Source organism: Babylonia areolata, chromosome 24 (genome assembly GCF_041734735.1).
Source record: "Babylonia areolata isolate BAREFJ2019XMU chromosome 24, ASM4173473v1, whole genome shotgun sequence".
NCBI classification, from domain to species: Eukaryota; Metazoa; Mollusca; class Gastropoda; order Neogastropoda; family Buccinidae; genus Babylonia; species Babylonia areolata.
The window spans coordinates 113,033-125,218 of NC_134899.1; the positions used below are offsets into that span (position 1 = coordinate 113,033).

At 39.5% G+C, this 12,186-nt stretch overlaps 1 protein-coding gene across 2 annotated transcripts in view; it reads left to right on the forward strand.

Moving 5' to 3' along the window:
* LOC143299013 (sodium- and chloride-dependent taurine transporter-like) overlaps positions 1-12,186 on the forward strand; it is a 160,138-nt gene that overhangs the window by 41,287 nt on the left and 106,665 nt on the right. For both annotated transcript variants that reach the window (XM_076612086.1, XM_076612085.1), the window contains 2 exons: positions 4,689-5,001; positions 7,307-7,438. In XM_076612086.1, coding sequence (XP_076468201.1) covers positions 4,695-5,001; positions 7,307-7,438 — 439 coding nt within the window. In that variant the 5' untranslated portion in view covers positions 4,689-4,694. The remainder of the gene's footprint in view (positions 1-4,688; positions 5,002-7,306; positions 7,439-12,186) is intronic.

Consider the following 12,186-nt stretch of genomic DNA (forward strand, 5'->3'; position numbering starts at 1 on the left):
TAAACGTCAGTGCTGGCAATCTTCACTACTGAAGAACGTTTTTTTCTAAACAACAGTGTTTACAATCCTCATGCTTTCTGAACATCAGTTTTTACAAAACACTCTTGAAGAACATTTCCTTCTGAACACTAGTGCTGACAAATGCCACTCTTCTTGTAAAAAAAAATTTCTGAACACCAATATTTGCTATCCTCTCTCTTGAAAATCACGTCTTTCTGAACACCACTGTATGCTATCCTCTCTCTTGAAAATCACGTCTTTCTGAACACCACTGTATGCTATCCTCACTCTTGAAAATCACGTCTTTCTGAACACCACTGTTTGCTATCCTTACTCTTGAAAATCACGTCTTTCTGAACACCACTGTATGCTATCCTCACTCTTGAAAATCACGTCTTTCTGAACACCACTGCTTACTATCCTCACTCTTGAAAATCACGTCTTTCTGAACACCACTGTTTGCTATCCTCACTCTTGAAAATCACGTCTTTCTGAACACCTATGTTTGCTATCCTCACTCTTGAAAATCACGTCTTTCTGAACACCACTGCTTACTATCCTCACTCTTGAAAATCACGTCTTTCTGAACACCACTGTTTACTATCCTTACTCTTGAAAATCACGTCTTTCTGAATACCACTACTATCCTTACTCTTGAAAATCACGTCTTTCTGAACACCACTGTTTACTATCCCCACTCTTGAAAATCACGTCTTTCTGAACACAACTGTTTACTATCCTTACTCTTGAAAATCACGTCTTTCTGAACACCACTGTTTGCTATCCTTACTCTTGAAAATCACTTCTTTCTGAACACCTATGTTTGCTATCCTTACTCTTCAAAATCACGTCTTTCTGAACACCACTGTTTGCTATCCTTACTCTTGAAAATCACTTCTTTCTGAACACCTATGTTTGCTATCATCTCTCTTGAAAATCACGTCTTTCTGAACACGTATGTTTGCTATCATCTCTCTTGAAAATCACGTCTTTCTGAACACCTATGTTTGCTATCATGTCTCTTGAAAATCACGTCTTTCTGAACACCTATGTTTGCTATCATCTCTCTTGAAAATCACTTCTTTCTGAACACCTATGTTTGCTATCCTTACTCTTGAAAATCACTTCTTTCTGAACACCACTGTTTGCTATCATCTCTCTTGAAAATCACGTCTTTCTAAACACCAATGTTTGCTATCATCTCTCTTGAAAATCACGTCTTTCTGAACACCACTGTTTGCTATCCTTACTCTTGAAAATCACGTCTTTCTGAACACCTATGTTTGCTATCCTTACTCTTCAAAATCACGTCTTTCTGAACACCTATGTTTACTATCCTCACTCTTGAAAATCACGTCTTTCTGAACACCTGTGTTTGCTATCATCTCTCTTGAAAATCACGTCTTTCTGAACACCTATGTTTGCTATCATCTCTCTTGAAAATCACTTCTTTCTGAACACCACTGTTTGCTATCATCTCTCTTGAAAATAACTTCTTTCTGAACACCACTGTTTGTTATTATCTCTCTTGAAAATCACTGCTTTCTGAACACCTATGTTTGCTATCCTTACTCTTGAAAATCACTTCTTTCTGAACACCTATGTTTGCTATCATCTCTCTTGAAAATCACTTCTTTCTGAACACCACTGTTTGCTATCATCTCTCTTGAAAATCACTTCTTTCTGAACACCACTGTTTGCTATCATCTCTCTTGAAAATCACTTCTTTCTGAACACCTATGTTTGCTATCATCTCTCTTGAAAATCACTTCTTTCTGAACACCTATGTTTGCTATCCTTACTCTTGAAAATAACTTCTTGCTGAACACCTATGTTTGCTATCATCTCTCTTGAAAATCACTTCTTTCTGAACACCTATGTTTGCTATCATCTCTCTTGAAAATTACTTCTTTCTGAACACCTATGTTTGCTATCATCCTCTCTTGAAAATCACGTCTTTCTGAACACCTATGTTTGCTATCATCTCTCTTGAAAATCACTTCTTTCTGAACACCACTGTTTGCTATCATCTCTCTTGAAAATAACTTCTTTCTGAACACCTATGTTTGCTATCATCTCTCTTGAAAATCACTTCTTTCTGAACACCACTGTTTGCTATCATCTCTCTTGAAAATAGCTTCTTTCTGAACACCACTGTTTGTTATAATCTCTCTTGAAAATCACTTCTTTCTGAACACCTATGTTTGCTATCATCTCTCTTGAAAATCACTTCTTTCTGAACACCACTGTTTGCTATCATCTCTCTTGAAAATCACTTCTTTCTGAACACCTATGTTTGCTATCATCTCTCTTGAAAATCACGTCTTTCTGAACACACACTGTTTGCTATCATACTCTCTTGACAATCACTTCTTTCTGAACACCTATGTTTTGCTATCATACTCTCTCATCTCTCTTGAAAATAACTTCTTTCTGAGCATCTATGTTTGCTATCCTTACCTCTTGAAAATCACGTCTTTTGAACACCTATGTTTACTATCATCTCTCTTTGAAAATAACTTTTTTGGGAACACCACTGTTAACTGTCCTCACTGTCTTTATAGAACGTGTTTTTTTCGTTTGTTGTTGTTGTTGTTTATTCTTTTTTCTTTTTTTTTTCTTTTTTGGGTGCGGGGGGGGTGGGGGTGGGGTTCTGAATAACCCTCTCTCTTGTAGAACATTATTTTATTTCTGAACACTAGTTCGTACAAAACTTTCTCTTGCAGAACATTACTTTTTGAACACGAGCACTTAAAATCTTCACTTTTGTATAACATTTATTTCTGCACATCAGTGTTTACATCTTAACACATGTAGAGCATTTACTTTCTGATCACTGTGTCATGAACCATGCCAAAGTGGTATATAATAGGGGGTTTAAAAGAATTACTAAATTTCCAGGATAGAAAGTGAAAGATCCTCGCACAGGCCAGAGACATAGAGGCCAGTCACAAAAGGTTTTCTATTGTTTTATTACAAAATTAAGAGAAGAAGAAAAGAAGATAAGAGACAGTGCCTGTAAAAGACACAAACAATAAATGCCATAAGTACATTTCAGTACAAATGGATAGTAAGCACATTTATTTATATTACATGGAAAGACTACCACTCAGTTTGGCATTGGCAAAACATAATATAATTCATATATGTGTGAAGACCAAACACTGACAACAAATGACATATCTGATGCATTTAAGTGATGTGGATAATGCTGATGTAGCGGAAGTGAGTAAAGTTTATACTCTGTCAAAGTGACTCAAATGAATCAGTTATCGTGTAGCACTATCCTGGAGTAAGCTGTGCAGGAAAAAGCATGATAGCTGAATTACAATTTGCAGACTGTGATACATAGCAGATGGTTTTAACCAATAGCTGATATTAATCTAATACCTTGTAATCACCACAAATGAATGCTACACACACATTATAGAGGACTAAGCACACTGTAACTGAGATTGATAGAACTGAGAGTCAGCGTAAAACTGTAACACTACTGACATCAGCATGTGAAACAATACATGAATAATAAGCATAATGATAGAATAAGTGGCTTTGATATCAAATACTGGCAAACTGAGAGACCATATAGTAAGTCAGTGCTCAGTTCAATGATTCGAAGAACTATCATAGCTTGAGCAAGTGACTTCAGCTGGCGAATGAACTCACACAATGTATCCAGTTTTGCGTGGAACATTAGCACAGCTAAGTATGATTTGATTTTCTCCGCTGAACGCAGAATAAGTAAAGGAAAGAATGCGGAGTGGAATATTATCGAACAGTGGAATGAACTATCAGTGCGAGGAGATGTCACTGACTGACGTTCGTAAGAATCAAATCTGCATACAAGCATATCATGATGACATGCCGATGATCTAGATCAATTAAAGCTGAGCTGTGAATACATGTCAAAGCAATGATTGAAACAAGAAAACTACTCTTGAAGAAGTTTCTATCTGAACACCAGTGTTGACAATGGTCACTCTTGGTGAAGTTTTATCTGAACACCAGTGTTGACAATGGTCACTGTTGGTGAAGTTTTTATCTGAACACCAGTGTTGACAATGGTCACTGTTGATGAAGTTTTTATCTGAACACCAGTGTTGACAATGGTCACTGTTGGTGAAGTTTTTATCTGAACACCAGTGTTGACAATGGTCACTGTTGGTGAAGTTTTTATCTGAACACCAGTGTTGACAATGGTCACTGTTGGTGAAGTTTAAATCTGAACACCAGTGTTGACAATGGTTAGTGAAGTTTCTATCTGAACACCAGTGTTGACAATGGTTAGTGAAGTTTCTATCTGAACACCAGTGTTGACAATGGTCACTCTTGATGAAGTTTCTATCTGAACACCAGTGTTGACAATGGTCACTGTTGATGAAGTTTCTATCTGAACACCAGTGTTGACAATGGTCACTCTTGATGAAGTTTCTATCTGAACACCTGTGTTGACAATGGTCACTGTTGATGAAGTTTCTGTCTGAACACCAGTGTTGACAATGGTCACTCTTGGTGAAGTTTCTGTCTGAACACCAGTGTTGACAATGGTCACTGTTGGTGAAGTTTCTGTCTGAACACCAGTGTTGACATGTTGACAATGGTCACTCTTGGTGAAGTTTCTATCTGAACACCAGTGTTGACAATGGTCACTCTTGAATGAAAGTCCACAAAAGGTCACTGTGTTCCAGAAAACAATGGAGAGACACAGCCGCCCAACGTGTGCAGCAGGACAGGCGGAGCCCATGGTGGGTCAGCACGTCTTGCAGGAAGAGGCGGAGCCCATGGTGGACAGAGGAGTGCTCGGTGAGCACGTCTTGCCGGGGTGGACCGTGCCCGGGGACAGCCACTCCACAGTGGACACCTCCTCCACCACCTCCCCCAAGCTGGCCAAGCGGGAGGAGTGGACCCGGAAGATCGACTTTCTCTTCGCCTGTGTCGGCTTCTCCGTGGGGCTGGGCAACGTGTGGAGGTTCCCCTTCCTCTGCTACCGCAACGGGGGAGGTCAGTGCCCTTGCATGCTTGGTAAACTGATGAGTTGCTCGGTTGGTTGGTGAACTGATCAGTTGGTGGTTGGTTGGTAAAGTGATGAGCTGGTGGTTGGTTGTAAATTGATGAGTTGCTTGGTTGGTTGGTATAGTGATGAGTTGCTCGGTTGGTTGGTAAATTGATGAGTTGCTTGGTTGGTTGGTATGTTCGTATGTCGATAGATTGGTCGGTTGGTTGGTTGATTAGTAAGTCGGTGAGTCGGTGGTTGCTTGGTAAGTTGGTATGTTGATAGATTGGTTGGTTGCTTGCTTGGTTAGTAAGTTGATGGGTTGGTTTATTGATTGTTTGCTTGGTTGTTTTGGTTACTGGTAAATTGATGGGTTGGTTGATTGGTTAATTGGTTGCTTGGTTTTTAGTTGGTTAGTAAGTTGATGGGTTTGTTGGTAAGTTGGGGGGGGGGGGTAGCTGGTTTGTTGAATGGATGGTTGTTGAGTTGGTTGGTTGGTACATTGATAGGCTGTTTGATTGGTTGTACGGGTGGCACGTTTGGTTGGTTGGATACTTGTAGAGTAAGAGAAAGAAAGAGAGAGAGAGAGAGAGATGATGATGATGATGAATGGATGGATGAGAGAATGAATGAATGAATGAATGTTTCATTGCAATCAGGCCATAGGCATCATTGCATCTGGATTATAGGAAGGGCGAAGTGCTGGCAATAGCTTTCCATTGAAATTCCTGTGAATATTAGGAATTATCCAATACTCTGAAATTGCTTGTATCAACAGCAACGATTTTGATCAGGTTTCGCATAAATATATCCCGTGAAGTCATAAAATGTATTAATTATTTTATTGAAATGAATTTTCATGCTCATATTTACTATCACACAGGTATCAGCAAATATTCTTCTTCACTCATTTGTTATCGCTTCTTGTCTGTGCTCAATTGAATGAAAAATGTATTTAGCTACAGAACGAGATTGTTGTTTATCCACACCGTCCAACAGTATGTTATCTGAACAATGACATACAAACCAAGATTTTTTTTGGTTCCAAGATCGATATACAATGGTCATGCATACATGAAATGATATTCATCCTCATTCACACTTTCACAAAAAGGGCAAAACGTTGCAACCAGATTTTGAGAGTATCTCTCACAGTTGTTATTTAGCGACAAGACTCCAAGTCTTTTCTGTCAAAGCGACTGAGACAATAGATATCCAAATGTTTAAACTAAAGACCAATTCTGAATCTATCTTACATGAATGAATGTAAAGCATATATTTCCCTATCTAGGTAATATGAACACAAATAGATGTTTGCTATCATTATACTCTGTGTTTGTCGTTTATGATATGCTGCATCGATGTATATATCTGAACTTCTCACAGTATTCCTAAAGCCATTTTTATTTCAAAACATACGGCCGAAGGTTAATCACATTTTAAACCTGTACTGTCCGAAAAAAGAACTAACAAGCCAAAAAAAAAACCTTCTACGTCATGACAACAACAACGGCAACAACGAAACGTTCCTGCAAAAACACTGCTTGCAGTTCCTCGTTGTTGGAGTTGATCGTCAGAGCGAGGGAGAGATAGAGAGGCAGAGACATACAGAGACAGTCTAGAGTCTTGATATATTTATTGATTAGGCCTTTGATCCACATCAGAGGTATGATATGAAAATAACACAGCAATGGTTGATAATTTACACATTTCTGATTTGGAAAACTTTGTAAATTTTAGTGGCGAGACGTCTTTCAAGCAATAGCAGTTGTTTGAAGTTTTGAAGGACGGTTGAAATACTTCTTTGCAATGTAGATTTCCCAAAGTTCATAGTATTTTGGACAACACAAAATGAAGAGAATTTTAATTTCTCTGTGATATCTGGAAAATGAACGATCAAATTTTCTTTCACAAGCATTGTCTGTGAAACGTACTTTGTGTATTTTTAATTGTGAAACGCCTAATCTCAGATGACGTAAAATATTGTAATTCTAATAATTATAGCTTAACATGTTTAAATACGGTGCTAAAGCTAAAGGTGAGCTGAATGGGCAATATAATGAGAATCTGTTATTTGAATTTATGCTGTTTATCTATTCGTGTTTATAGACTTATTAAACCTTCTTTAATTCAGCCAAAATCGCTTTTTCATCACCAACTCTCTGATTCCTCTAAACTTCTTCAAAACCATGATAATATAAATGGAGGAGGTCCACGTTTTTTTTTTACACGTAACCAGTATTTCAGAGAGATAGAGACAGAGGGACAGAGAAAAGTCAGGGAGGAACAGGTGTGGCAGGTGCGTGTTTTCAGGGGCCTTTCTCATCCCCTACCTGGTAGCGGTGCTGGTGGGCGGGGTTCCCATGTTCTTCCTGGAGGTTGCGCTGGGTCAGTTCATGTCGGAGGGCGGTATCGGGCCCTGGAAGATCGCCCCCCTTTTCCAAGGTGAGTACAGTGTGTATAATTATGTGTCATTTCAGTGGGTATAGTGTGTATAATTATGGGTCAGTTCAGTGGGTACAGTGTGTATAATTATGGGTCAGTTCAGTGGGTACAGTGTGTATAATTATGTGTCATTTCAGTGGGTATAGTGTGTATAATTATGGGTCAGTTCAGTGGGTACAGTGTGTATAATTATGTGTCAGTTCTGTGGGTATAGTGTGTATTATTATGGGTCAGTTCAGTGGGTACAGTGTGTATAATAATAATAATAATAATAATGGTATTTATATAGCGCTGGATCTTGTGCAGAGACAAATCAAAGCGCTTTCGCACCAGTCATTCACACGCATGCATAACTCTAAAACTGTAGAAACTAAAGACAAGGAAGGGCAGGCAAGGGAGGCTATTTTGGGAAGAGGTGGGTTTTAAGGCCAGACTTGAAAGAGCTGAGTGTGGAGACTTGACGAAGCGAAAAGGAAGTTCATTCCAATCGCAAGGTCCAGAAACAGAGAAAGAACGGCGGCCAACAGTCGAGTGTTTGAATCTGGGTATGCGTAAACAGAGTGGATCCGAAGCCGATCGTAGTGAGCGAGATGGAGTGTAGAGGTGAAGGCAGCCGCAGAGATAGGAAGGGGCAGTTTTGTGAATGCATCTATAACATAGAGTGCTGATCTTGTACTTTATTCGGTGTGAGACAGGGAGCCAGTGGAGATGTTGCAAAAGAGGAGTGATGTGCTCAGATCTTTTCTTTCTGAGGACGAGTCGGGCAGCAGAGTTTTGTATGCGCTGAAGGGACTGAATGGATGAGTGTATTGTCAAGGACAACACCGAGGTTCCTGACTGACGTGGAAAGAGGGATGGATGTACTGCCAAGTTTGATTGTGTCAATTGTGATGGAAGACAGTTTTTGTTTAGTTCCTATGATCATTGCTTCAGTTTTGTCCGCGTTCAGTTGTAACTTATTTCGAGTCATCCAGTTTTGAATGTCCAGGAAGCAGTTGGATGTTTCTTGCAAGAGCGACAACAATTTTCAGGGGTATTACTCCAGTGTCATTAGCATAAGAATGATGACTGATATTATGGCGGTTGATAATTTCAGCGAGAGGAGCAGTGTACAGTGTGAAGAGCACTGGGCCTAAAACAGATCCCTGTGGGACTCCATGTTCAATTTTAACGGGTTCAGATTGGAAATGATCAACAATGACAGACTGGAATCGATCCGTGCGATAAGATTTGAACCCAGTTTAGAACAGTGCCGTTGACCACCAAAGTAAAATGAAGACGGGAAAGAAGGATTGAATGGTCTATCGTATCAAAGGCGGCTGACAAGTCGAGAAGAGTGAGAAGGGAAATTTTTCCTGAGTCGGACGCTATCAGTAGATTGTTCAGAATGTGGAGGAGAGTGGTTTCGGTGCTATGGTCAGCGCGATAGGTAGACTGAAATGGGTGGATGAGATTGTTGAAACAAAGGTGGTTGTTAAGCTGCTTGAGGACAGCTTTTCAAGAAGTTTGGACATGAATGGAAGATTAGAAACTGGTCGATATTTTTTCAAAATGTTTGCGTCAGGGTTGGGTTTCTTCAGAAGAGGCCGGACGATTGCAGTTTTGAAAGTGGATGGAAACGTTCCAGTGAGAAGGGATGAGTTGACAATATTGCTAATTGTGGGGAGAAGATGTGAGACACATTGGGAAAAGACCGAGGCTGGTATAGGATCGAGCTCACAGGATTTTACAGTGGGTACAGTGAGTAAATTATGGGCAGTTCAATGGGTATAGTGTGTATAATTATGGGTCAGTTGAGTGGGTATAGTGTGTATAATTATGGGTCAGTTCAGTGGGTATAGTGGGTATATATATGTGTCAGTTCAGTGGGTACAATGTGTATAGTTATAGGTCAGTTAAGTGGGTACAGTGTGTATAATTATGTGTCAGTTCAGTGGGTACAGTGTATATAATTATGTGTCAGTTCAGTGGGTGCAGTGTGTATAATTATGTATCAGTTCAGTGGGTATAGTGTGTATAATTATGGGTCAGTTCAGTGGGTATAGTGTGTATAATTATGTTTCAGTTCAGTGGGTGCAGTGTGTATACTTATGTGTCAGTTCAGTAGGGTGCAGTGTGCATAATTATGGGTCAGTTCAGAGGGTACAGTGTGTATAATTATGGGTCAGTTCTGTGGGTTTAGTGTGTATAATTATGTGTCAGTTCAGTGGGTATAGTGCGTATAATTATGTGTCGTTCAGTGGGTACAGTGTGTAGATTTATGTGTCAGTTCAGTGGCACAGTGTGTATAAATTATGTGTCAGTTAGGTGGGTATAGTGTGTATAATTATGTGTCTGTTCAGTGGTACAGTGTATATAATCATATGTCAGTTAGGTGGGTATAGTGTGTATAATTATGTGTCTGTTCAGTGGGTATTGTGTGTATAATTATGGGTCAGTTCAGTGGGTACAGTGTGTATAAATATGTGTCAGTTCAGTGGGTATACTGTGTATATTTATGTTTCAGTTCAGTGGATATAGTGTGTACAATTATGTTTCATTTCAGTGAGTACAGTGGGTAAAATTATGGGTCAGTTCAGTGGGGTACAGTTGGTATATTTATGTGTCAGTTCAGTGGGTATAGTGTATAAAATCATGGGTCTGTTCAGTGGGTACAGTGGTCATAATTATGTGTCCGTTCAGTGGGAACAGTGGGTCTAATTAAGCGTCAGTTCAGTGTCTATAGTGTGTAAAATTATGTGTCAGATCAGTGGTTAGAGTGTGTATAATTATCTGTGAGTTCAATGGGTATAGTGTGTATAATAAATTTGTCAGTTCAGTGTGTATAATTATGGGTCAGTTAGGTGGGTATAGTGTGTATAATTATGGGTCAGTTCAGTTCGTACAGTGAGTAAAATTATGGGTCAGTTCAGAGGGTACAGTGTGTATAATCATGGGTCAGTTCCGTGGTATGTTTTGTCCCCCTTTTGGTTTAGGGGTAAGTTTGGGGATAAATTTTGGGTTTCCCCCGGGTTGGGGGTAAATTTGGGTCCGTTCCGTGGGTATAGTGTTTAAAATTAAAGGGTCAGTTCAGGGGGTACAGTGTGTTTAAAAAAGTTCAGTTTAGTGGGTTTTAGGTTACAGTTTTTGGGCGTTCAGTGGGTTTTCGTGATAATTAAAGGAAAGTCAGGGGTTCCCGGGGTTTAATTATGGGGCAGTTCAGTTGGAAAAGTGAAAAATTTTGGGTAGTTCAGTTGGGTTTGGTTTATAATTAAGTGTCCCTTGGGTTGTCCCCCGTGTAAAAATTGTGTGTAGTTTAGTGGGTCCCCGTTTTAATTTGTTTCAGGGCGTGGGGGTGTGGTTGGGAATTTTTGTGTTATTGGGTTAGGTGTAATTGGTAGTTTTTGTGGGGGCAGTGTGTATTTAGGGTTTGTTTTTGTGGGTTTTAATTTTTATGTTATTTTGAAATCAATTGGAAGCATTTGTTAGTGTAGGGTCGGGGATAGGCCTAAAATTAAAGGGGCAGTTTTTGGGTCCCGTGGGAAAATTCGGGCAGTTTTTTGGGGGATTGTGGGTAAAAAAATTTTTGGGGCAGTTCGAGTGTACAAATTGGGGGAAATTGGAAATTTTAGGGGAAAATGGTAAATTTTTTGTGTCAGTTCAGTGGCCAGGGGTGTTAAAAAATTTTTGGGAGTTAGGGGGGGTTGTGGTTAAAAAAAGGCAGTTAGTGGGTACAGGGGTAAAATGTGTAGTTGGGGGGGTTAGTTTGTATATTTTGTTCCGTTGTGGGACAGTGGGTTTTTTATGGTCAGTTTGTGTACAGTGTGTAAATTAAAGGGTCCGTTAAAAGGGGGGATAATGTGTTGATTATGAGCATTCCTTCGTATAGCATTTTTGAAAAAAAGTGAAATTAGTGGGGTTTTTTTAGCGCCTAAATTTGGGCGTTCGTGGGGAAAGGGGTAAATTAAGGGTCAGTTCAGTGGGAAAAGTTGTTAAATTTTTGTGTCGTTTAGTGGGTAAAGTGGGTTAAAAAATTTTGGGGGCGTTGGTATACATTGGGTAAAAAATTTTTGTCAGTCAGTGGGTAAAAGTGTGTTTTTTATGTGAAATTTGTGGCCCAAAGTGTTTTAATTATGGTCAGTTTGGTGGGGATAGGTGTTAAATGTGTCCCGTTTAGTGGTTTCGGGAGATAAAAAAGTGCCGTTAAAGGGGGGATAAATGTGTATAAAAAAAGGCAGTTTGGGTACATGGTGTAATTTTCGCGAAAAGGGGGGTATTGGGGGTAAAATTTTGGGAAAAAAGGGGGGTTTCTGTGTGAAAATTTTGTCAGTTAGGGGGCGGTGTTTTAATAAATTATGTGCCGCAGTGGGCCCCCCGGGTAAATTTTAAAAGGTTTTTCAGTGGGTTTGTGGTAAAATTATTTATAGTTAGGGGTAAGGTGTTTAAATAAAGTTTCAGTTCAGGGGTGCCCGGTTTTGTATTAAATTTTGTGTGTTTAGGGGGTGTATAAAGGGGGTTTTTGGGTTCAGTGGGTTTGGTTTTATAATTATGGGTCAGTTCAGGGGGTACTTGTGTTAAAAAATGTGTCCCCCTTTAGGGGTAAGTGTGTATAAATTTTGTGTATTTGTGGGGGAAAAAAGGGGATAATTTTGGGACAGCAGGGGGAAAAGTGTGTATAAAATTTGGGGGGGTTCAGGGGGTACAGTGTGATAAATTTTGGTCGGTTGGGGCCCGTGGTTTTTTATGTAGTTTGTGGTCCCGTGTTTATA